Below are 27,490 nucleotides of genomic sequence, written 5' to 3' on the forward strand. Positions count from 1 at the left end.
CCCTTCCAGGCAGCGGGACAGTTCTTCCACTCCCAATGCATACAATCTATGCTGCCTAACATTCCCGGGAACCCATGCTGATCCCCGTGCATCCGCAGCAGATCCCGACAATCTTCGGGGGTAGGCTTTCGGAGATACTGATCACCGAATACTTCAATCACGCCCTGACAGAAATACTTCATACATTCAATGGCAGTCGTCTCACCGATGTGGAGGTATTCATCCCACATGTCTGCCGAAGTCCCGTAGGCCAACTGCCTGATTGCCGCAGTGCACTTTTGAATAGGGGTGTGGCCGGGTCTGCCAGCCGCATCGTGCCTGAAGCGGAAATACAGATATCGATGCTCCAAAGCGTTAACAATACTCATAAACAAGTCCCGCCTCATCCTAAAACGACGCCTGAAATGGTTGGCGTTAAAACGCGGCTCCTCTGCGAAGTAATCTGTGAACAGGCGCTGATGTGCAGCTACATGATCACGATCAACCACTTCTCGACGGTGGACAACTGGTCGTGGGCGAGGTACCGCCGGCTGCATATAACTCTGCAGCCATCGATCAACCTCACGGCTCGTATAGGTATCTAGCTCTTCGTTCATCATACGCTCATACTCATCAGCATCCCCACCACAGCCACCACCACTACCATCGGCATTACTCATTTCTCTTTGTTGATCTTGTACAGAAATTAATTAAGATAGAGAGAGTACTCGTTAAAACAAATGGTGCGAATGAAAATGTTTTCCAAAGCGCGTATATATAGTGTTTCGAAAAATTAAAAAAAATAAAAATAAAAAATCTGACACCGGTCTGACGCCGATCTGGGGCCTACAATGGCGCCGTGAGGATCGGCGTCAGCCCAAGAATCGGCGTGGGCATGATGATTTTGACGCCGATTTCGCCGACGCCGGCTGCAATGGTTCGGCGTCAACACCGTCGTCCGCGAAAAACCAGCGTGCCGGTGCCGACGCCGCCATTGGAGATGCTCTTACTGTGGAAAAATCAAGGATGTTGACATATAACTTTGTCAAAATTTCTAATGGTTTGAAGACTTGAGCAATAGATTCTATTGTTAAAACTATTAAATCTTGTCTCACATCGACTTGGTGATGATCATATCTCCTTTATATAAGTATGGATACCTTCCCCTTATAATGAATGGGTGAATGACCCATTTATAATAGATTGATGCATGTGAAGCTTGATATGGGTATTATGTGCAGAAAAGAAAGGATAAGTAGAAGAGAAAAATATCTCCATATCTTTATTAGTGTTATTCACTTTGTTGGTTCGTTGCTCTCATCCGGTACCGGCATAACACGGTCGGTGCCTCCGGAACACCATCGAGTACTCGGGCAAGTCTCCGAGGTCACCGAATAGGAGCTTGTCCTCATCTCCAACGAACTCCACGTCGGCATTGGAGCCCCACGCGGGGCCCACGAGGGCAGCCCCGTCCACGACAATGGGCCCCACGTCGCACATCCAGCCGAACTCCCCGGCCAGCTCGACAAATCTGTCGTCGGCCGGACACGGCTCAATGTCCAACTGGCGGTTACACTCGTCCGAGGAGGTGAGCGTTGGCTTTGCGACCGAGGAGGCCGCCACGGCAGGCGGAGGCGGGCCGTGGTGCTTGGTGGTGGTGGGGAGAGGATGGGTGTGATTGGAGGAGTAGGTGATAAGGAGGGTGGTGGGGTCAAGGCGGCTTCTCTCAACTTGTTTCCTGGCTGCACACCCTTTGGAGCTACTACACCGATAATATCCCCTGTCAATTGTCATACCAAAATCGAATCACATCAAATAAATTACCTAAATTAATTGGGGGCAAAATGAAATGATAAATTTATACTACTAAAAGTGACCCTATTATTGTGAAGCATACAAATATTGTCTTGTCATACCAAATTTTACCAGATTAAGGTGACATACATATATTTATGATTGTATTTGTGTTCTTCATCTTTGTCAGCAAGCAATTTCAAGGGAAATTAAAATAAATTACTACTCTATATACTAATGCAGTATGTTCCAATTTATAGTTATTTAAAGAAAAGTACTTATTGTATATTATCAGATTAAAATATGTCAACTATATTTTAACGTGGTTGCCCAAATTACACTATACTTTTTCGACGTGACAATCTCGGAATGATATGGATTTTGAACCAAATTTAAATATACAAATGCTGATGGGACAAAATCCAACTCCACTCAAATCACCTTCCACCGTCTCATTCTCCTTAAGATATTTTCGAATATTCATCTCAAAAATAATAACACAAAATTGACCATTTACTCTCTAAACTCATTTGATTTTGTAATGTTAGCGTGGGAAACGGAGCAAGAATAAAGCGAGTGGGAGGAATGAATTAAAAATTCCAACTACTAAACGTTAATAATTCAATGAATGCTATGTAAATTAGGGCCATGCCGCCTATGAACAATTTTTTTTCTACAAAAAAAAATAAAAAATTTAAAAATCACCCACCTAGCCACCATTAATCACATCTCCAAAATTTGATCTTAACCATAATCCATTAAAATTTTTAATTATAGATTTTGTGATTTATACATGATCTACTCCTATAATTATATTTAAACCAAATTACCTGGGATAAGGCGATCCTTTTATAGGCTTTTGACCGTACTTCCGCCACGACCATGAATCCGGCGGCGGATACACCTCCGTTTTACTCCGGCTACCGTCGCCGATGGGCACCACCACCACTCTTTTATTAGCACCTCTCCTACTGCAATAATTACTAATTAATTACTACTATTAATTTAAAAGAGAAACACTATTTCTAGATATTTTCAAGATTCAATTTTACAAAAAAAATCACACCTTTTTTTGGGAAAAGGGGCGTATGCTTCTTCATCGCCGGAAATTGGAGAATCCGCCGCATTCTCCGGTGGAGGAGTGAGGGAGGAATCGTCATTGTGTTCATCATCAAATCTGCCCTCCATGTATGTATGTATATACACAATCTCAATCACACACACTACTAGCACTAGGTGTGTATGTGAAAATGGAGGTTTTGATGGGAAGTTTTATATACACAATCACACACACACACACACACACACGCACTCAATAATAGTATTCCCTCGTCTCATTCTGTCTTATACACGACATTTTACATAGTGTTTGAGAGCTCATTAGGATCCCAATATAAAATTTATAATTTAAATAACAATTATTTAAAAAAAATAGAAAGAGTAATGTTTTTTTATTTTTGAAAATTTGAAAATTGAGGGTCGTTTAATAAGAAAATTGAATTGGGTGAGGTGGGACGACATAGATGATTAGTTTTAATATTACATGTATATTTGTTGAGGGTCCATTGCTCAATACTGCTTGATAATTTAGTTACGAATTCGGTAGTCATATTGATTATATATATATATATATATATATATATATATATATATATATAGGGTTGCGTTAAAGATAGAACCATTCTTAAGTGTAGAACCTAGAACTCTACATATTTTATTCATTGGATGAGGAAAAAATGACGGTCAAGATTAAAAATCATACATATTAGACTATGTTTTCACGACATTCCGGACTCAACATGTGAAAAAACTCACATGTTGATGGAAGAATGAATGAAACGAAGAAGAGTCCATGCATGCTTTATTTTTTCACTTATCTGCATTCACCCATTAATAATAGTTTTGGTTGTAATGGGAAGTTGTTGTGCAAATCAACACCATTGGATTAAAAGATCTAACGACCTCCGTTTGGCATTTGTTCTACGTTTAAGAATGGTTCTACGTTTAAGAATGGTTCTATCTTGATCACAATCCTATATATATATATATATATATATATATATATATATATATATATATAGGGTATATATATATATATATATATATATATATATATATATATATATATATATATATATATCATGCCAATATTAAGATAGATCGAAATATGCATAACTATTAATTTGGGGCGAATAATTGAACTTGTAGGAAATGCTTTATTTCAAAGCAATTGCTTAAATTGAGGCTCTAATTAACTCTATAATGGAGTGGCTTCTATTTTTTGTACATATCTTCTATGAATAAATGTGTTATTATGCTAATGCTGCTAGCTACATATTGAATGCTTACATAACAATTAGCGGAAAATTGCCATTTAATCATAATTCTTGGTTATCTTCTGGCCAATTTTAACTTTTAATTAGCTAATTAAGCCATAACTTTGTATCTTTAGCAAACTCCTACACTATTAAAATTCTGTTTATATACATATCATGAATATAAAGGTTGACTTAAGTATATTATATACCATGATATTGAGATTCATAATGCAATAACTAGTAGATTTTGAGAATAAAAATAGCTTTCCTGTTGTAATAAAAGGGAGTAAGTACTATTTTACTGATGAATAAATTATGAAATTTATAGTTCGGTTGAAGTTGGGGAAGAATTTACTTTATTTAATTAATGTTCGCACGAATTTCCTTTTCAAAAAAACAAAATAACATAGTAATAAAATTTTATTTTAACATTTTTTCTGTATATATTCAGTATAATATTAATAGTGGGGGTTGCATACCCCTTTATTAAAAATGTTAAGATAGATTATAAATGTCACCAACATGGTTTCCCGGTTTCACCTTCATTTACCAAGAAATTAATCTCAATAAATAAGTTGTTAACAACGATGTTAATATTTTTTATAGTTTCTGAAGATATTAAATAAAATAAATTCGGATTAAAGATTATGTAACGATGAAGCTCAATCTTATCTAGGCGACTAGGCCCATTCAATGTGGATCTCAACGTCATGCAATAGTTTACACTCCGGTATTTAATATTCAGCTTAATAAAGTGTACTAATTTAATGCGCATCTTAAAGTCAAGCTACTCTTATGTATTAGTACTATAAATTTATTCCCATTGTTTTTTTTATTATATATGGGTTACGTTTTATAAGAGATAGTCTATCTGTGTGATTGTGTGTTGAATCTGTTGATATTATGCTACATCGATTAAATATATTGTAACCCTTTTTGTCAACTATCATCTCCAAGGAGGTGAATCTATAGGACCTCACTCTCACTCCTATGAACACATGATTGATTAGAAATATAATTAATATAAAAACTATACTACTCCCTCTATCCCACTTTAAGAGTCTCATTTGAGTTCGTCACAGGTTTTAAGAAATATAAATGAAAGTTGGTGAAAAAAATAATGGAATATGAGTCCTACTTTTATGTATTAGTTTTATAATAAAATATGAGTAGGAAAAAGTTAATGAAATGTGGGGTCTATTACCATTTATGGTATATTTCCACCATGACTCCTAAAGTGGAACACCCAAAAATGGTAAACCGGGACTCCTAAAGTAGGACGGGGGAGTACCTTTTTTAACTGGACCTGAAAACATTGCACTAGACGCGTTTAAAATTAGTGTATTTACATTGTAAAACTAACCACACTTGGAAAAGAATGAGATTAAATTAAATTATCATTCCAATATATTTAAACGACTTACATATCTTATGGGTTTGAGTTATTATCAAGTTGATCTGATTGCGACTTAATTTGATAAGGTCAGTTATGAACATGACTTGTTAAGTAATCCGCCAATTTGAACATGAGTGGTGAGCCTGATATGATTCAGACCCGCACACAGCATGAATTCGTTAGCGAGACGATCATATCCATATTGACACAACATCATGCAATACGAACTCAACAGCACCTGATAACAATACGAAATGACGTGGACGTGTTGCACAGGAAATATGATCCTACGACGTGGTAATGATGGCCATGACAACTAAGGCAAGATATGATCGAAGCTGTAGTATGAAAATTAAGAAAGTAAAAACATAATCACAACTCTAATAAAGTAATAAATGTAAAAACTAAAAAATAAGGAACACAAATAATTACAATAATAATATTTACTTTTGATGGGTGACATAACCTAGCTCGTGATTAATGTGTGCTTATCGGGTCGATTCGATAAAGAAACAAACACGTTAAGACTTGACACTAACACATTAATTTTATACAGGCTCGAGTCATATCGAAAATTATCAATCCTAATTTGAATTATGGATGGCATTGACTGAGCAATAAGATTCATACACATGTTTTTTTCGATCAAAGGACTGACAATAATTTGATATTCTTATTTTAGATATATATATATATATATATATATATATATATAGGTCCATGATCAATTGAGATTTTTTAGGCTAATTGAGAAATGAGATGCAATCTCATCCACTCATTTTTATTAAATGAGTGGTCCAGATTTTGCCACACAAAAAATATTTTTAGATTAATTAATTGTGAAAGGGCATAGTGGTAATTTTATATTCTAATTATGATTTAATCAGGGTTCTTTCAATTTGGGCGATTTCTGTGACCAGTCGCTAAATCCACCGCCCTTCACCACCTCTCCCGCCTAATCCTCCGCCGCCCTCCGCCGTCTGGACCCCCACTCCGCTCGTCAAAGTCTCCCCCGTCGCCGAATCGCTGTTCCTCGTTACCGTCGACGTATCGAGCTCCCCCGAGCTCGCCCCGTCCTACACCAGCCCCGGCCAGTACCTGCATCTCCGCCTCCGCGACCGCCGCACGGTCTTTGCCATCTCCTCTCCTCCGTCGCTCGCCACCTCCAGCGGCGTGTTTGAATTTCTGGTGAAGCCTATCGCCGGCTCCACGGCGGAGCTCCTCTGTGAGCTGCAGAGATGCGATGTGGTCGAATTGAGTCAGGCGGTTGGTGACGGTTTCGATGTGGATTGAATCTCGCCGCTGGAGAAATATCAAACGGTGCTCATCTTCGCTGGAAATTGAACGGAACCACTGTTGCTCTTCCGCGTGACTATTCTGGTAATCGTGATTGCCTTTTTGATAACCTCAGATTTCCGCCGTTTTTATTTGGTTGATTTTGCGAAGAAATGTTTGAAATATTGTGTGAATTGAGTATTGAAAGATAACCTGATTTCTACGCCCAATTTGTTCGTGTGATGATTTCATAATTTTGGAATTTGTGCTTTGATTCAACATTATCTGCTTTTGAACCGATTTCCAGTGATATGAAATCTGTAGTATAGAAAAAAGCTCAATTGGATTCTGCTATAATCAAATTTGATGCGAGATTTTGAAACTTTTCTTTTTTAATCACATTTAGCTTCAAATGAATGTGCTATAACTGTATCGCTCTTTCTAGGTTTCATCATAGGAAAGAAAGGTCGTGATCAAGAGAATTATAAGTGTTATTTTTTAGTTGTTGACATTTTAATACAAGTTGTTGACATTTGATATTCTCGAGATTCAAATGTGAATTGTAAGTGTTATTTTTTAGTTGTTGACATTTTAATACGAGTTGTTGACATTTGATATTCTCGGTATTCAAATGTGAATTGTAAGTGTTGTTTTTCAGTTGTTGACATTTTAATACGAGTTGTTGACATTTGATATTCTCGGTATTGATACGTGAATTGTAAGTGTTATTTTTTAGTTGTTGACATTTTAATACGAGTTGTTGACATTTGATATTCTCGGTATTCAAATGTGAATTGTAAGTGTTGTTTTTTAGTTGTTGACATTTTAATACGAGTTGTTGACATTTGATATTCTCGAGATTCAAATGTGAATTATAAGTGTTATTTTTTAGTTGTTGACATTTTAATACGAGTTGTTGACATTTGATATTCTCGGTATTCAAATGTGAATTGTAAGTGTTATTTTTTAGTTGTTGACATTTTAATACGAGCTGTTGACATTTGATATTCTGGCTACTGAAATGAAATGACACTTATACCCCCGTGTTGACATAATGTGATAGCTGTTGACATTTAGTTAATCTTGTGAATTAGTGGCTGATATATATATATGGTTGTGATCAATTGAGATTTTTTAGCCTAATTGAGAAATGAGATGCATTATCAGCCACTCATTTTTATTAAATGAGTGGTCTAGAATTTGCCACATGGAAAATATTTTTAGTTTAATTAATTATGAAAGGGCGTAATGGTAATTTTATGTTTAAATTGGGTTTCTTCCGCTTGTGTTCTCCATCTCCTTCCCAAATCCCCGCCGCAGATTTCGATCTCAGCCACTCCGCTTCTCCGCCGCCCCCAAAATCTCTGCCACAATCTCCGTCGCCGACAAGCTTCCTGACGCCACCCTATCCTACCTCGACGCCTCCGACGAGCTCCAGACCATCTCAATCGCCGACATCACCACGAATAAGAAGGCAATTTTGGTCGTGTCCTCCGTCGCCGCCTCCTTCGTCCGCGCCATCAGCGACGCCGCCATAACCTCGCTCTCCTGAGCCAATCTCTGCCACATCAGCTTCCTCCTTCTCCATCCTCCTCACCCATTCCTCCAGGTCCATTTTCCTCCACCCGCTCTCGAGATCTCATCGTCTCTCTGCTTCGGTAGAGACTGGATCTTCGAATCGTAACTCCTCACCAGGAGCGCCGTCTGCCGCCGCCGCCGCTCATATAGTGCGATTCTCAATCTGTCGTTCTGTTTCGCTTGACGAAATTGCAATTATTAATTACTCTGTTTTCTCTTCAATTTGACACCAACAAATGGTTGTTTTGATTTACCTGTGTATTGAGGTAGTGTTCAATCTCGATTCGTTGTGATTGAGGATTGGCTAGTCGCAATTTTCCATTGACACGCTTCAAATCGTTGCTGGAGATCGTCTCCGACGAGATCTGCAACAAGGCGAGCTCGTGCGCGCTGAAGCTGCTGATGCAGATGCTGGAGGCGTCGAAGAAGTCGAGGCTGAAGGCGATCAAGGCCGGCGCGATCTGCATGTTGGTGGAGCTGCGGCCAGAATCGAGCAGATCTAAATGCGAGAGGATTATGCAATTGATCAATTTTACTTTTGTTACAGTGTTTGTCAGTTGTTGACATTTTGATATATAAGCTGGTGACACTATGACAACTATAGTGCATATCGTGTCAACGGCACATACATGTCATGTCAACTACGGTACATATCGTGTTAACTACACATACAAGCCATGTCAACTGTGTTACAAGCCATGTCAACTACACGTACAACCATGTCAACTGCACATAGAAACCATGTCAACAACAATTATAAGTCATGTCAACTAGACATAAAAGCCATGTCAACAATCCGACACATTAAAACACGAAATGACACTTATACCCCCGTGTTGACATAATGTGATAACTGTTGACATTTAGTTAATCTTGTGGATTAGTGGCTGATATTGCATCTCATTTCTCAATTTAACTAAATAATCTCAACCTAACACGACCCTATATATATATATATATATATATATATATATATATATATATATAGGGTTTTGATCTATGCAAAACTAGATTTAAATACAGAAACGCAGAACAATATCATAATTATGTCACTTTTAGGTCATAATTAGGTAATTTTTAGGTCATGCTAACAAAGCATGACCTAAAACGATCTTAGCATGACATTAAACCCAAATATTATAATATGACCTAAAATTGCTTAATTATGACCTTCCGTATTTTTGGTTAATTATTGACCATTAGATCATCTAATCCTAGGGCCAAGATTTGGTCTGCATTTCTGGATTTAAACACATACTTATTTTGATCATCTCCCTATATATATATATATATATATATATGGTTCTCGTTTGATACCTCAACCTCCATTGCTCACTTGTTTATTTTCTCTAGCACTTTCTTGGGCTCAGATTAGTACTTAGTATTATCTTTTTAGTTCTAGTGCGTGACTGCGTGCTCTTCCAATTATCAATGGCCTTTACAATTTGTTAATTATGCCCAAAAAGTTACGTAGCTTTTGATTCTTGATTTGATATTTGATATGATACTTAAATAAGTTTCATAATTATAATAATTAATCACAGAATAAATCAAATTTATTTAGTAATAATTGAAATCTAAATACAATGATACAATCCTCAACTTAAAATAATTAGAAAATAAAAAGGCTTCCTCAATGTGTTCCAAAGTGGGAAAAGGACACGTAACAATATTTTCATTTCCCAGAAGCATGTGATAATATTTTTCATTTTTAAAACTAAAAGGTCTAAAGTTGCAACACATGAAAAGGTTTGATGAAATTTACTACTCGATCCTAGTAGTAGTAAAGTAAAAACCCTAATTTAAATTAGGAACTTAATTAGTAGTAAAGTTTCAATGATAAAAATCTTATGTTCAAAACTCACTAATGCCTCTATAAATTTGAGTACCTCGCTCTTAATTAGTTTACGAAGCATGTTTTTTCAACTATTGCACCCCAAGAGACTCAAAAATCAAAATACCTATAGTTTAATAAATATAAATAGATGAATTTTAAGTTTTTACTCAAAATTAATTTTCTTAAATTGAAGCTGACTCGGATCATAATGCAACTTAAAAAAAATGATAGCTAGTTAAAATAGCAATGGCATGATAGTAGACTTGTAGTTGGATGAATCATTCCAAAAAAAAAGGAGAAATTAGAAGATAAAAGGAGAAAAAAGGTAGTATAGTAAATAATAAAGTTTTGTGGTAGCCTTATCCTTATCGTGAGATCACGATTTTGTTGTGAATTATGAGAAGCTAAAATGCACGTGATATTTGCCTCTTCAAACCCCAAAAAAGCGACTTAGATTTGAAATTCGATTTTGACATTAGTCGTCTAATTCATTATTTAATATTTGCATATATTAACCCAAAAATATGTTACTATCTTTTAGTCGCAAACGCGTAAAACTCTCCAATTTCACCAGAATTACATAGCACGTGCATTTCGTGTTTCACACACATCGCTTTACTACATCGAATATTTTTGATAGTTTACAAAACGCTATCTTCGACCCCTCCTTTTAGATAATATCTACGCCCTCCGTCCGCGAATAGGATTCTCATTTCTTTTCGGCATAGGTTTTAAAACATGTTAAGAAAGTGTATGGAAAAAAGTTTTTGGAATATGAGTGGAATGAGTTAGTGAGATGTGAGACCTCTTTACTATTTATAGTAATTATGAATCGAGACTTCTGTTCGCAGAGGGGCCAAAATAAAAATATAGGACTCCTATTCGCGGACGGAGGGAGTATATATTACTAGTATCTAATAATTTGTGATGTGTTGATATTCTGATTGAATTTTGGTTTTGCATATTAATATGGAAAACGTTTCAAATATTTGTTCAGTTTTCATTTTGATCTGATTTTACTAATGTGTTAGATCCGACTACATTTATTTACTTGTTTGCCTGAAAATATGAAAATAGCCAAATTGATCGACGTATAAAACAACACATTTATGAATAATAATCTCTAAATTAATGAATTTTGACAAAATTCTGGTTTTATATGCAAACTTTAAAATTAGTCTGTTTTTTATACCAACTTTAAAATGTTTTTTTTGCTGTTGTATGCTAAATCGTAAACTCTTTTCCATAAGGGACTTACACGGTGACCAAAGAAAATAATTTTTCTATATTTATATTTTTCTATTATTTTTTAAATTGTAAATCCAAACACTGAAACACCTAAAATCATAATCATGTTTAGTTAAGATGTTTGCATATATCGTGTGGAATAAAATGATTAAATGATTATAAATTGATATGTAAAGTTACTGTATATATGAATGCTTTATATAATAAAAGAAAACAAAGCAAAAAATAAAGATTGAGGTGGGTCCCTACACAAATATTGAAGCCTGTCGTGTTACTATGGCGTAGATGCATTTAACAGATAATACTACTATAGTATTGAAATCATTTAAGAGTATCCACAACCGTGCTCTTGCCAGCGGCACGGTTGTGGGCCCGGGTGGTACTATTCATGCCTGCTCTCTGGCAAGAGCACAACACCCACAACTGTGCTCTTCCGCAAGGACGAGCACAATTAATATAAAATTCAATTACACAAAAACACTTCCATAATATTAAAATTCATTTAAAACCCACAATAAATATTACATGAATGTGTGTATTTATAGATGATTTTTGGGGAAAAAAAAATTAAAAAAAATCAAAAAAATTCAGAAAAAACGGAAAAAAACGGCCATATTTTTGGGATTTGGAAAATATTTTTTTTTATTTTTTAGCATTATTTATAATTAAATACCGATTTTTAAAAAATAAAAATAAAAAAAAAGTTTAAACACAACGGCTATGTCGTTGACGAATGGGAGCGCGCCACGTGTGCGTCCGCTGGCACGAACGTGCTCGATACATCGAGCAGCGCCGTGCCAGCGGCGCGGCTGCAGCGGCGGCGGTCCTGCGCCTTGCCAACGGCGCGGACGGCGGTGGCGTCTTTCGCCACCGCTGCGGATGCTCTAATGATAAAAAATTTTTACTCTACAATTGACATGACACCAATTGTTTATGGATAAATAAAATTATTACCTTTGACATTTCAGGATAATTGATAGAGTCATAGAGATTTGAAATATGTAAATAAAATGGGCTCTACCATCCATAAACTTTCAGTCAATTCATGAACTGCATATGAAAAAAAAATTGCACTATGACAATGAGATAGACTTTTGATTTACTATTATAATTTTATTAATTCTCACAATAAAATAGTAATAATTTTTAAATTTAAGTCTATATATATAATAAAAAATTTATTCTAAATAGGAATAGTAATTACATTTCATCGGCACCGATAATGTTTAGTTCAACTAGCAAAGCTGAAATACCACAATACTTTAATTTCCTTAATAATAATTTTAAGAATTATTCGTATGTGATATGACTTGGAAACTATTGATAGAAAATAGAAAGATCGAAAAATTGAAAATGACCTTATTTCTATAAGTGGGGCAGAGTGATTATTTAGTTAGAAAAGATATGGGTGGAGTGTATTTAAAGAAATTCAATAGAAATTGATTCTTCAACTTCACTCAATATGCTAATTATTCGTACATATTTAAATTTACTGGAATACCCTTGTATTATTTCATTTATTAAGCTCTAATATATAGTTCCACTTCCACATGTGATGGCTATACACGTGATTTTTCATTTTTTTTAATTCTTTTTACTGTCACGGGAATCCATCTAATTCGATGCAGACATGAGGCAAAGATTTTCAGATATTGTGAAGCAAAATGTCATTTTTCCAAACTGAAATCAAGTTGCAACAGAAAAGGCTAAATTATTTAACAAAAGGTAAAATTTTAATACATTTTCGTTAGTACTATTTGACGACGAAATGTGACTCGGTTAATAAGAAAATTCTCTTTCAATCAATACATCGAACTGAGTGTGTTAATGTGGAATGTAGTTAAAAAAACAATTCATTATATTTCTAAAAATATTGTTCTTTGCAAGCATAATTTAGTAACAATCGCAAAGTTTATAGTTTATGTAAATTTTTAGAAAGTTTCATAATATTAGATGTCAATATCCCTAATAAAAAAGTATATACTCCTCTATCTGTCAACAAAAATGGTCATATTTTTACATTTTAGATCTTCTAATTTGTCTAATAAGCTTTTGTATAACGATGTGGATCCTATTTTTTATCAACACTTCAACCATTTTATCTCTTAAAATCCGATTACACATGTGAAAATTTAAAATTTAGGCCAAATCTCGTTGAAATTTCTTCTACTAAATCATGTTGGAGTCAACTTTACATGAACCAAAGTATTGTTACGCGAAAGAATAAATCTCCGTGCATATGGAATCGACGATGAAACAAATGCCCCCATCACATTTGGTCGGAGCAATAATCCTTCACGAAGTATTCGAATAAACTTCTCATTACCAGTGCACGTATATAGACAGGAAACGGATTATGCTCTTAATTTTCTACTAATTGCAGCCCTTCCATTACTAAAACTGCTAATTATATCAGCAGTTTTAACATTCAAACTAATACTAATACCAATGTTTTAAAAACCGGACCGGCAAGCGAACCGGCGACGTTACTGGTTCACGGTTCAACCGGTCGAACCACCGGTCTAACCGTTTTACTGTTGCAAATATATATAAAAATATATTAAATTTAGTAAATGATTTACAATTAATAATATATCACAAAACATTAAACCTTATAGATAATTAGTGATGTATAAATATAAATAATATTAAAATTTAGTAAATATATTCAGATATATATATATTTAATATTAGTTAGTCTAGATAAAAAATTTAATATTTCATGTATTAAAATAGATAATGTTTATATTAATTTAAGAAAATTTATTTCGTAAAATAATATATAATTAAATACGAATTAAGTACTTATTAATTAGTTTAAATAAGATTATTCATTAATGTCAATAGCTAGGGTATATAAATTAAGTATGTAATATAAAAAATTTATTTATAGTAAATAATGAATCTTATATGGTACTAATAATAATATAGATGGTAAGTAGAGCATCATTAAAATATAAAGAATAATAATTATATATATTATAATTAACAATTATATTAAAGAATACTAAAATTAAAATGAATTATTAGTTTTTGTAGATAAAATTAATGGTTAATGTATAAAAATATTTAATGTTCAAATTGTTCAATGAGTCCATGTGGTGGAGTGGTAGAGGTCTTCTTAACTAGAAAAGAGGTCATGAGTTCAACCTCTACCAACAACAAATTTTAAAAAATTTTGAAAAAAAAAATAAAAAAACCGGTTTCCGGTTCACGGTCCGACCGGCCGGTTCCACCTGTTCATGGCGGTTCAATGCAGTGGTGGTTTAAATGGATGAACCGGACCGGACTACCTACCGGTTCGCGGTCCGACCGGTCGAACCGGCCGGTCCGGTCCGGTTTTTAAAACATTGACTAATACTAATACTAATACTAATACTAATACTAATACTAATACTCTAACCTTCCGTTAGTTGACTCAATTCCCACGTTTTGTGGCCTAAGTTCACACACACACAAGCTAAAAAGCCATTCACATATTCAAATTTCAAAGCCTGCGCCATTAAATAGGAGTATGTTAGGCCCTCATCAGGATCACAGGTAACAGAGGGCAACGCCAACGGAGACACGACGGAGTCGCCTGCTTCGCCGGCGTTACAGAGTGAAGAGCAGAGTGAAGAAGAGCCTGCTCCGGCCGAGGAGCTGGAGAAACCACCGGAGAACGACACGGCGAGGAAGTTGAGGCCGAGGAGGGAAATCAAGCAGCCGGAGCGCTACCATGACTTCGTCACCAAGTAGCGCGCCAGCTGCTCGACGAAAGGACGGAATGGGCTGGAGGAACTACGTCCCTATTCTGTTACAAGTTTAATGTTTTTATTATTTTCCTTTTATTATTATTTATTTCCTTTTGTTATTATTTAATTCCTTTTTGAACTATTAATGGGTCGAGCGTTTTATAAGCTCCGTCGGGTTTTCTTTGTTGGTTCTTTCCCGATGAATAGGATTAGGTCGAACCAACCCTAGGGTCTAGATTATTATAAATAGGGCCTTTATTACTCACTCCAATCAATTAATGAAGAATTATTTTGCCCACATTACTTGTGCAATACTCTACAAACTTTCAATACTGCCGACGGAGGGATCCTCCGCGCCAGTCTCTCAGTTTCAGCCGCCGACCCCATCGCTCGGGGCGCCGGAATTGGTGTGTTGCTTACGTAGTCAGCGAGGATTCTTCGTTAAGAGATTGGTGCTCTTAACAACTGGTGCTTTCACTCGAACTCACGAATACGATGGAGGATGTACAGCGTTCGCAACCGGTTTTGACTGGTGGGAATACGCAGGAATTGGTTCTGGGGGCGGCACGCCGCCTATCGGTGGGGAACCGCCGGGACAGTGGTGTTCTTCCGCGACCGCCGCCGAGGGGGGAGCCGTCGACTTCCTTCCAACCGGGGACGGAAACGGGCCCAATCGACCCTCTCACCCAGGGTTTCGATCGGATTATGGCGCGATTTGATCAATTGGAGGTACGGGTGGACGGTCTGGAGTTGTCGCATAGGCGCGATATTGATTCCCCCGACGATGACTACGATTCAGACGAGCGGGATTTTGCGGAGTATAGGGCGACGGAATATGGCCAGCGTGACCCGCGCCGCCGTTCGCTAGAGTTCCGCGATAGGAGGGGTGCGCGAGGGGGGCGACGGGGTGCCTTCGCACGCCGGGATGACCCGCGAAGGGGGGGTGATTGGCAGTATGAAGGGGTTGTGGATAATAGAATGGTGCCATATCAACCTCGGCGTCTATCACACTGGGACCCACCAGCAACGCGTCACCGCGGAGGGCGTGATCAGCGTCGCCGCCCGTCCTGCTGGGATCCGCCAATGCCGAGAGATAGGGGTCAGTCCCACTATGGGTCTGATTTTCATCATGGGGTCAAGATGCGCGCCCCGCATTTTGATGGGTCGGATGCCACAAATTGGATTTCCCGTGTTGAATATTACTTTGACCACATAATGATGCCCGAAGAGGATCGGCTTCACTACGCAGTGATGCTCTTCGACCCGCCTGCAGCGGAGTGGATATTTAATTACAGAAACAACAACCGATACGTGACGTGGCCAGAATTCTTGGAAGATGTCCGCCACAGGTTCGATCCGCAGAGCTTCCGGAATTACATCGGCCCTTTAGCCAAATTGGTGCAGACGGGAACGGTGTCGGAGTATCACGACAAGTTTGAGAAGTATTTGAACCGGGTGGAAGGGGTGCCGGATTATATTTTAATCCCGGTATTCATCGAGGGCCTGAAAATGCCCATTCAGGAGAAGGTGGAGTTACAACAACCACAGTCATTGGCCGAGGCCATGGCCCTGGCCTTGCGTTTGGCGGCGAATCAGGAGCATCGATATCAACAGCCGCCGGCGTCACAGCGAAGACAGTGGCCGAGCAAGGAGCAACGCCCGCAGACCTTGCCCTCTGCCGCGCCGGAGATTGGTCCTTCACAGGGACCGAGAGGGGGCAAGCAGCCCCAGGACCTGGACCGACCCCGTTTTACTCCGGTCCGGGTGTCTAATGCGGAGAAATCAGAGCGATCGCGCAAGGGTTTGTGCTGGCACTGCCCGGAGAAGTATGCGCCGGGCCATGTTTGCACGACTAGATTGTTATGCTATGTGGGGGACGACGAGTGGGAGGAATCAGGCCAAGAACAGGACAGCCCGCCTACTGATGAGGCTCTGATCACGGAAGACATATCTCACCTCCATTCCCTCACCGGGGGAAATCGGTCAGTCCCGTTCCAAGTGATAGGAGAGCTCGGGGTGACACGAGTCCGAATTCTGATTGATACAGGGAGCACTCATAATTTCCTCCATTCCCGGTTCGCAGAGAATTTGCAGTTACAATTATCTCGAATCCGACCCTTCCGCGTGTACGTGGGGAACGGCGCCTCACTTGTATGTTCCCATATCTCACGGCGAACTAAATTATCCATACAAGGGACGGACTTTTTGACAGATTTGCATATCCTAGATGTCCATGGATGGGACGTGATCCTGGGGATGGATTGGTTGGAGTCGTTGGGCCGGATATCCGCTGATTTTGTTGGGAAGACATTGGAGTTTCAACGGGATAACAAGGCTGTGGTTTTACAGGGTCGCAGACCAGGGCCGCATAAGATTTCGCTACAGTCCCTGGCTCTGCTAGCATCGTTTTCCTCGGACCATGAATACTATGAAATTGTCGCCTTGGACCCGGACGACGGAGCTTCATCCGGCGCAGTCACCGACGACCAATTTCCGGCAGACCTACCGACCGACTGTCGTCGGGTCCTTAAGGCTCATAAGGGTGTTTTTGAACTGCCGGTTGGAATGCCCCTGCCCAGGGCGTTTGACCACCGTATACACCTACTGCCGGGGTCGAAACCGGTCAACGTTCGTCCTTACCGGTATCCCTACTTCCAAAAGAACGAAATAGAACGGCAAGTGAAGGAGATGTTATCTCAAGGCATAATTCAGAGAAGCCAGAGTCCTTTTTCTTCTCCGGTATTGTTGATTAGGAAGAAGGACGGTACTTTTCGGTTCTGCATAGATTACCGTGCCCTGAATATGGCCACGGTTTCTGACCAGTTTCCGATCCCCACTGCCGACGAACTTTTTGATGAATTGGGAGGTGCAAAGTTTTTCACAAAGCTTGATCTACGGTCGGGATACCACCAGATTCGAATGCACGACGCGGATATTTTCAAGACGGCTTTCCGGACACATGATGGGCATTTTGAGTTCTTGGTAATGCCATTCGGCCTTACGAACGCCCCGTCCACCTTTCAGGCGGCAATGAATACAATCTTCCAACCACTGCTGCGGCGTTGCGTAATTGTTTTCTTTGATGACATATTGGTGTACAGCCCCACGCTTGACTCCCATTGCGAGCACTTGTCAGAGGTACTATCGCTCCTTAGCAAAAATCAATTCTATGTCAAGTTATCGAAGTGTTCTTTTTGCTGCACGACTGTCGAGTACCTTGGGCATTTAATTGCAGATGGGACGCTGAAAGCAGACCCCCGAAAAATAGAGGCTATGACAGCTTGGCCTCTACCACGTAACGTGCGGCAACTCCGGGGTTTCTTGGGCCTAACAGGATATTACAGACGGTTTGTAGCGCATTATGCAACGATTGCGTCTCCATTAACAGAATTACTCAAGAAAGAGGCGTTCCTATGGACAGAGGCAGCGACCGCGGCGTTCCACGCCTTAAAAACAGCGATGACGACAACCCCGGTTTTACGCCTCCCGGATTTCTCCAAGACCTTCTATGTAGAAACGGATGCTTCAGACACAGGGATAGGGGCGGTCTTAATTCAGGAGGGTCATCCAATCGCCTATTTCAGCCGCAAGTTGGCCCCCGTCGCAGAGTCGCGTCGACGTACCATAAGGAGTTGTATGCTATAGTCGAGGCAGTCCAGAAATGGCGTCAGTATTTACTGGGCCGGGAATTTGTCATTCGCAGCGACCAAAAGAGTCTAAAGGAGCTGCTTCAGCAGGTGGTCCAGACCCCGGACCAACAGTTATACGTACGGAAGTTGATGGGATACAGTTTTCGAATCGAATATAAGAAGGGAGCGTTAAATCGAGCAGCGGATGCGCTGTCTCGACGGGAGGAGATGGACCCTCATCAGCAGGTCCCGGCGGAGGTGGCAGATGAGGCGCCTGATATGGGCGATCCCGCGGTGGATGCGGCGTGTCTGGCCGCCGTCGCCCACCCCATTCCCAAATTGTTGGAAGCCTTGAAGCAGGAAACGGCGTCCCTCCCGGATTTGGTACAGCTCACGGCACAAATAGCCTCCGGCGAGGCACCTTCCCATTTCTCCATCGCGGATGGTTTGATATATTATCATAGGCGGATTTTGGTTAGCCAGTCGTCCAAAGTGAAAAGGCTGTTACTGGACGAGCATCACAGTACGCCCATGGCGGGCCACCCCGGGCATGAACGCACGTTCCGCCTACTGGCCGCGGGATTTTATTGGCCAAAGATGAGAAAGGAAGTCCGAGACTTTGTCGATGCGTGCGCGGTGTGTCAATCGACCAAATACTCGACGCAAAAGCCGGCAGGCCTGCTGCAGCCGTTACCCGTCCCTTCACAGGTTTGGGACGACGTCTCCATGGATTTCATCACGGGCCTTCCGCAATCCCGGGGATACACGACGATTATGGTGGTGGTCGATCGACTCTCCAAGTACGCACACTTCGCGCCGCTGCCCACCCGTTTCGACGCTCTTCGGGTAGCCCATCTGTTTGTTAACACAGTTGTACGCCATCACGGTTTTCCGAAGACGCTGGTTTCGGACAGGGACTCGGTGTTTCTTAACGCAATTTGGGAGGAGATTTTGCGGCTTAGCGGGACCAAATTGAACTTCACTACCGCATATCACCCCCAATCGGACGGCCAGACCGAGATTCGTAACAAGGGACTGGAGCAGTACTTACGAGCATTCACGTCAGACAGGCCCTCTACGTGGTCGAATTTCCTCCCGTGGGCGGAATTAGCTCTAAATTGTTTCCACCACGCAGGCCTAGGTACCACCCCTTTTAAGGCGTTGTATGGGCGGGAGCCTCCCTTGTTGGTGGCGGCGGTCCCGTCGGCAAAGACCCCTCCATGCGTCGCAGATTTGATCAAGCAGCGGGGTGAACTGCTCGTGGACTTGCGCAAGAATTTAGCTCGCGCTCAGCAGCGGATGACGGCGTCGGCGAACAGACATCGGCGACACATCGAGTTTGAGGTGGGTAGTTTTGTTTGGTTGAAATTGCAGCCGTATCGCCAACATTCGGTCGCCAAACCCCTCTCCGCGAAGCTTGCTAAGCGTTTCTACGGCCCTTTCGAAGTGGTCGAACGAATAGGGCCGGTGGCGTACAAACTCCGGTTACCGGAAGGAAGTCGCGTTCACAATGTGTTCCACGTGAGCCTCCTACGCGCCTTCGTGAAGGACGATCCCATCGTGCCACTCCCTGATGATTTCGTCGGCAATCGGCCCCTGGCCCTTCCAGTAGCTATACTCGACTCAAAGATATTATGGCACAAGGGAGCGGCGGTGGAGCACGTCCTAGTAAGATGGTCAGACGGGACGGATTCTCTCTCTTGGGAGCCGTTGACAGACATGCGGATGAGGTACCCTACACTTTCCCTTGAGGACAAGGGAGTTTCTAAGGACGGGGGAGTTGTTAGGCCCTCATCAGGATCACAGGTAACAGAGGGCAACGCCAACGGAGACACGACGGAGTCGCCTGCTTCGCCGGCGTTACAGAGTGAAGAGCAGAGTGAAGAAGAGCCTGCTCCGGCCGAGGAGCTGGAGAAACCACCGGAGAACGACACGGCGAGGAAGTTGAGGCCGAGGAGGGAAATCAAGCAGCCGGAGCGCTACCATGACTTCGTCACCAAGTAGCGCGCCAGCTGCTCGACGAAAGGACGGAATGGGCTGGAGGAACTACGTCCCTATTCTGTTACAAGTTTAATGTTTTTATTATTTTCCTTTTATTATTATTTATTTCCTTTTGTTATTATTTAATTCCTTTTTGAACTATTAATGGGTCGAGCGTTTTATAAGCTCCGTCGGGTTTTCTTTGTTGGTTCTTTCCCGATGAATAGGATTAGGTCGAACCAACCCTAGGGTCAAGATTATTATAAATAGGGCCTTTATTACTCACTCCAATCAATTAATGAAGAATTATTTTGCCCACATTACTTGTGCAATACTCTACAAACTTTCAATACTGCCGACGGAGGGATCCTCCGCGCCAGTCTCTCAGTTTCAGCCGCCGACCCCATCGCTCGGGGCGCCGGAATTGGTGTGTTGCTTACGTAGTCAGCGAGGATTCTTCGTTAAGAGATTGGTGCTCTTAACAGAGTATTATATTATCACCATAACCCCAAAACACGTACTACTAGTACTTAATAAATTTAACAAGACGATAATCGTGCTCATTACTTTACATAATCCTCCACGTAATCACCCCAATTTACTAATCCAACAAGGTCAATAATGTAACGACCCCTACCCCTACCCCACTCCCCACACTAACCATATATATAAACCATTTCCCCCCAATCAAACTCCATACACAACTAATCTCAATAATTCACTCCCTCCCATCAAAAAAAAAAACAAACAAAACTCATCACATTCCGGTCTGAAAAAACTCATCACTTTCCGACAGAACATGTCAGCCGAAGAAACATTCTTAAACCTCTTCGACACGTATTGGTTCGAGCAGAGGCCCTTCGCTCCCACAAAAAAGGCGGCGCCGCCGTTTCCCCAACAAGAAAAAAGTATGGAGCCTCAGAAGCTGAACAAGCTCACAACGCTAATGAGAAAATCCCACAGCGACCAAAACCTCTACTCCAAAGACGCCACGTCATCATCATCGGAGCCGAGCTCCCCGTCGCCGAAATCCTTCCTCGGGCCCCACCTCCAGACGATCCTCTCCGGCAAAGAAGTGGAGAGCTTCGACGAGGAAGATAAATTGAAGAAAATCAACAAGGCCGTGGGGGAGAATGAGGAGAAAGTGGATAAGGCTATTCGGAGGAGGGGCGGCGCGAGCAAGAGCTTGACGGAGCTGGAGGTGGAGGAGGTGAAGGGGTTTATGGATCTAGGGTTTGTGTTTTCGGAGGAGGATAGGGATTCGAATTCGAGGTTGGCGTCGATCATTCCGGGGCTGGTGGTGAGGGAGGGGAGTGAAACGACGGCGTCGCGGCCGTATCTGTCGGAGGCGTGGGAGAGGATGGAGGAGGAAGAGAGGAAGACGAAGAATTCGATGACGGATTGGAGGATTCCGGCTTTTGGTAATGAGATGGAGCTCAAGGATCATCTCAGATTCTGGGCTCATTCTGTTGCTTCTACTGTGAGATGACGGTTTGTGTGTGTTTTTGATTCATCACTTTTGATTTCTTGGAAATTATATTATAGTGATTTTTGTTGAGAAGTTATGAGAAAAATGTTTGGTGGGGATTGATACAAAGTTTGTATATGTAGATTGGATTATTGGAATAAGAGTGGTCATAGAAAAAACATTTGATCATTTTTCTCTCATTGATTTTCTTCCAATTAAATGGTGGTGGTGGTTTTCCCACTTTTTCATTGTTTTTTACAACATTGGTAGATTGATTATTAATTAAGTCCACATTCAAGTTCTACAATTTTGAAGTTCCAAAACATGCACATTACATGCTCAACGCCTCATGAAGGTAACAAATTTAGAAAACTCTACTAATTCCATTCTTGTCTTTGAGTTGTTGTTTATTCCAGGGTGCATCAGCTAGGTGTCAACTCCTGCCCAATTTTTGGGATTTGGAAGGGTTATAGTTCACTTATGTTCTTCTGTTCACTTTTTTCATTTTCGTATGAGTGATGTTTCATGAATCCAACATTGTTGGTAGACTCGGTACCACATGTGTAATACTCCCTCCGTCCCACAACAGGAGTCACTCTTATTGTGGGCACGAGTTTTAAAAAATGTAAAGAATAGTGGATTGAAAAAGTCAATGGAATATGATACCCATTTTTTATATTGATTTTATAATAAAATATGAGTGAAGTGAGTTAGTGGAATGTGAGACTTACTTATCATATATGGTAAAAAAGAATTGCGACTCTTATTGTGGGACTGACCAAAATGGCAAAGTGTGATTCTTATTGTGGGACGGGGGAGAGGATAATAGGAAAATGAAATAATGATTTGTGAAAATGGAGTGCCATAATTAAGTGGAAATGTACTATTAATTAATTTAAGGAGTGGAAGTGACATGGAATCCAAGGCATGAAGCGAACAATATGGAGTACTAGAAATCGGAGGGAATGAATAAATCATAAATGTGAAAAAAGAAAGCGGAGGCAAAAATGGATTTTATTTGTGTCAGTGCTTTAGGAATATTTAATTGAAACAAAGGGGAAATATGTGGAAAAATGTACTCCCTCCGTCCCGGGCTACTCGCTCTTTTCCTTTTCGGCATAGAGATTAAGGAATGAGTGTATAGGAAAGTCAAAAATGACGGCTGTAGGTGAAAATTTTTACTAAAAATGGAAAGAGTGCAAGTAACTTGGGACGCCCAAAAAGGAAATAAGTGCGAGTAGTGCGGGACGGAGGGAGTATCACTTTATTAACGTTCCAAATTCAAATGAATGAATAGAATATAAGTATACCAATTCACATGGCATCTGGTTGCTAGAGAAAAAAAGACCCACCTTTTTAATGTGATGGATAGATACATAAAGTGGTAAGTGAGATTTCAAATTGGTTGATATTCCCTTACAACTCTCCCACCTACCATGGGGAGAGAGAAACTATATGAGTTGGTTCACATAAAAGAATATCATGTAAATGTTGTTTGTATTTACAGATTATTATCCCAAAATTGTAAGCATTAGTACCGAACCATTAATTATATTGTGTAATTCACAATTAGAAATTATAAAATCATGGGAGTAATTTTATAAGTACTTGGATAGATTCAACCATTCAAACTGCACAATTGAAATTGACTTTGACAGATGAAAAAATCTATGTAAAGACAGTGGTAAGCTGATACGATGATGATGATTATTATTATTATTTAGTTAGTTAGTTAATTATGGATTTGCATATCTTTTTCATATCTTTTGTCTTGCTCATTAAGTTAGTATCTACTATTATAAATAGTGGACATTGTTATTCATATTATTCATTCAAGAAATATTAAATAGCATTCTATTTTATTTTCACACTCTCTTCTCTTTTTCATCGTGCACAACGCACAAACCCCAATTTTGACGCCGGATTGATCGACGGGCAAAAGCTCCCGCGACGTTCGACGCAAAATTAACGAGTTAAGGAACTTCATCCTAAACAATTGGTGCTTTCATCTTGATCTCTTCCTCCGAATCGTTGTCTACATGTCGTACAGCTACACTGGATATCAACTCCGTCAGGCGGATTACCACACATGGCAACCCGTATCTCAACCCCTGCTCTATCCGAACAATGCGTTAGATCAACAACCATCATATCCATATCCACAGGATGGGAGACTCCACCCACAACACCATCCCTACCAAGCCCGTCAACCCACTTCCTGGGACCCGCCATGGCTGCGCCAGGAAACTGCGTATAGCAACCATTTTCCTAAGAGCCAGATTTGTACTCGCCACCACCGCCCTCTTGTTGGGACCCGCCAAGGTTGTGCACGCAGCACGGATACTCTCAGCCTTATCAACCGCCTCAGCATTCGAATCCTAATATTGACGAGCAGACCGTGAATCCTTACTACCAACTAGGAGCGTACCAGCAATGGGCTGTTGACCCGCTGCCTGCGCAGCCGCCCTATACGGGCTTCGATTTGCCGGAACCCCCGCCATATCCGGGTTTGGAGCCTCTCGGCATGGCACGTGATCCGGTGACGCCGAATTTGGAACCGAACCTACAGTTGGCTGCCTTGGTTTCACAGCTTGAGCACTTGACTGCAACTGTCAAGCAATTGACGTCTCGGATGGATGCAAACAAATGCTGCCTGGGCGATCCACACGCCGCGACACAACCTCCACCAGACCCTATAGCCAGTGTCATGTACACGGAGCCGGTATCGTGTCCCCTACCACAGATGACCGCCGCAGCCCCAGCTGATCTCCATCACGATCCATCTAGAAGCTCGCTGTCTGTTGTCGGTGCTATCCCGCCTCCACCAGCCACAATATCTCTGTCGTGCGACTACAATTTCGGGTCTGACTCGATGGAATTAATTGTCGTTGATAATGATGAAGAGGAAAACGATGTTATTCATTCTAGTGTTGATGTTAGTGGACCGATTTATGGTAGTAAAGATGGCATAGATGATCCATGTAATGTTGTTTTTATTTGCCGAGAACATATACATGTGGTAGAGCATAACAGGTTGGATATTACAATGTTAAGCAACAAGATTGATTCTTTTTTGTTGAAAGAGGACGAAGATGGTTCCATTGAGGATATGAATAAGGTAATTGCCTGTGTATATGTGGTTTGGCATGTTGGTGATGTTACAAGTATTAATCATCGATCAACTTTCCTCGACGCCGATGCCCGGTTGATTCCTCCGCAAAATGACACTCTATGCTTGAGCATTCATGGACGCATTCACAAGATTTTAGAACTGAATTGTCATGTCCATAAGGGTCATCCCTTTGTGATTTTTGATGGAGATGATGCAGGGAGACGCCCAACTATTCGGTGTATGTTTGACCCAGGAGGATTCCTCGACGCTCATCGTTGCTTCATGGTTCCCACCTTGAGGACAAGGTGGATTTCAACCGTGGGGGAGTTGATACGATGATTAATATTATTATTATTATTATTATTATTTAGTTAGTTAGTTAATTATGGATTTGCATATCTTTTCCATATCTTTTGTCTTGCTCATTAAGTTAGTATCCACTATTATAAATAGTGGACATTGTTATTCATATTATTCATTCAAGAAATATTAAATAGCATTCTATTTTATTTTCACACTCTCTTCTCTTTTTCATCGTGCACAACGCACAAACCCCAATTTTGACGCCGGATTGATCGACGGGCAAAAGCTCCCGCGACGTTCGACGCAAAATCTACGAGTTAAGGAACTTCATCCTTAACATAAGCCAACAACATGGATGTGATGATGTGTAGAGATAGGATGAAGAGATTGTATTTTATATGAAGTATTTTATTAGCTTCCCAAGCTAAAAACGAAGTCATTTAGTCGTCCACATCGTCACATTAATGCATACTTTATGTGCCACTATTCATTCACATTCCAGAATTGGACCCATTATATACTCCAACTCAATAACAGATTTTAACAAAATTTCGAGATTTTGCCTGAAATAGTCATTGATTATTCGAACATCCCTTACTACGATGATCGCCGCACTACCTCTACCTTTAGATGTTGGCGGCATCTTTTTCACTGTATTTGACCTACTATTTTTGTTTTCAAACTTGTTCTTTGTGTTAACACTAATGTCATCGTCAGTAATAAATTGCATGTGACAAATAATCATAATAATGCCATTTGTGGATGTGTTGGGCAGAAACTTGAATGCTGCTCCAATTTTCGCGAGCAGTTGTCATAATGTAAATTATTGATATACGCAAATTGGCTCAGGACAACTTTTTCATAATTACTATCCACTTGTTAAAAGATGCTTGAATAAATATTCGTCATTATTGAACTCATTTTAGGTCTTTTATTGTGGCCACGAGGGCTGCATTAAGATTCTTCTGGATAATTAATGTTTTTAATTCCTTAATTGGACAAACCAGTGATGTGTAATTTTCTCCAACTCTTAAATCTACATCTTTCAATTTTGTATCGGATTTAGCTTCATTTATAATAATCCATCAATTGGTTCGTTTTCGATTTTGCATCGGATTTAGCTTTACTTATAATAATTCATCAATTGGTTCATTTTCGATTTTTTGTGGTGGAGACTCGAGCGATGCCAAAATCATTATCTAGTCAATTTGATTGGTTATTTATACACAAAGTTTGTACTCCATAAAGTGATTGTCTGAAAATGGCAAAGAATACCCATTTTTATCCAATAGAAATCTTTCATCAATTTAAACTCGTAGTAATTCTTTTCAATACATAATTTCAACACCGGATTGAATTAACATATAGACGTTAGGAAGTCAAAATTGATTGATGGCTCTATGGTTTGAATCAATGTTTTAAAAACCGGACCGGCAAGCGAACCGGCGACGTTACTGATTCACGGTTCAACCGGTCGAACCACCGGTCTAACTGTTTTACTGTTGCAAATATATATAAAAATATATTAAATTTAGTAAATGATTTACAATTAATAATATATCACAAAATATTAAACCTTATAGATAATTAGTGATGTATTAATATAAATAATATTAAAATTTAGTAAATATATTCATATATATATATATATTTAATATTAGTTAGTCTAGATAAAAAATTTAATATTTCATGTATTAAAATAGATGATGTTTATATTAATTTAAGAAAATTTATTTCATAAAATAATATATAATTAAATACGAATTAAGTACTTATTAATTAGTTTAGATAAGATTATTCATTAATGTCAATAGCTAGGGTATATAAATTATGTAATAT

The 27,490-nt window shown here is 39.9% G+C and overlaps 3 protein-coding genes across 4 annotated transcripts; 2 read left to right on the forward strand and 1 right to left on the reverse strand.

The window, feature by feature from the left end:
- Positions 1 to 1,064: 1,064 nt before the first annotated feature.
- On the reverse strand, positions 1,065 to 3,146 carry LOC121811112 (probable WRKY transcription factor 69). 2 transcript variants are annotated; one of them, XM_042211908.1, is made up of 3 exons: positions 2,840 to 3,146; positions 2,604 to 2,741; positions 1,065 to 1,759 (listed from the first exon to the last, which is right to left on the reverse strand). In XM_042211908.1, the coding sequence occupies exons 1-3, from the start codon at positions 2,959 to 2,961 to the stop codon at positions 1,297 to 1,299; spliced, it is 723 nt and encodes a 240-aa protein (XP_042067842.1). In that variant the 5' UTR covers positions 2,962 to 3,146; the 3' UTR covers positions 1,065 to 1,296. The 2 variants fall into 2 exon arrangements, with proteins under 2 accessions (XP_042067842.1, XP_042067841.1); XM_042211907.1 differs by having other exon boundaries at positions 2,604 to 2,744; positions 2,840 to 3,142.
- A 12,508-nt stretch (positions 3,147 to 15,654) lies between these two features.
- On the forward strand, positions 15,655 to 20,792 carry LOC121810803. Its single transcript, XM_042211529.1, has 2 exons — positions 15,655 to 18,506; positions 18,548 to 20,792. The coding sequence occupies exons 1-2, from the start codon at positions 15,655 to 15,657 to the stop codon at positions 20,790 to 20,792; spliced, it is 5,097 nt and encodes a 1,698-aa protein (XP_042067463.1).
- A 775-nt stretch (positions 20,793 to 21,567) lies between these two features.
- Positions 21,568 to 22,257, forward strand: LOC121810804. The gene has a single exon (XM_042211530.1). The coding sequence runs from the start codon at positions 21,568 to 21,570 to the stop codon at positions 22,255 to 22,257; it is 690 nt and encodes a 229-aa protein (XP_042067464.1).
- Positions 22,258 to 27,490: the final 5,233 nt, after the last annotated feature.

Source organism: Salvia splendens, chromosome 7 (assembly GCF_004379255.2).
Source record: "Salvia splendens isolate huo1 chromosome 7, SspV2, whole genome shotgun sequence".
NCBI lineage: Eukaryota > Viridiplantae > Streptophyta > Magnoliopsida > Lamiales > Lamiaceae > Salvia > Salvia splendens.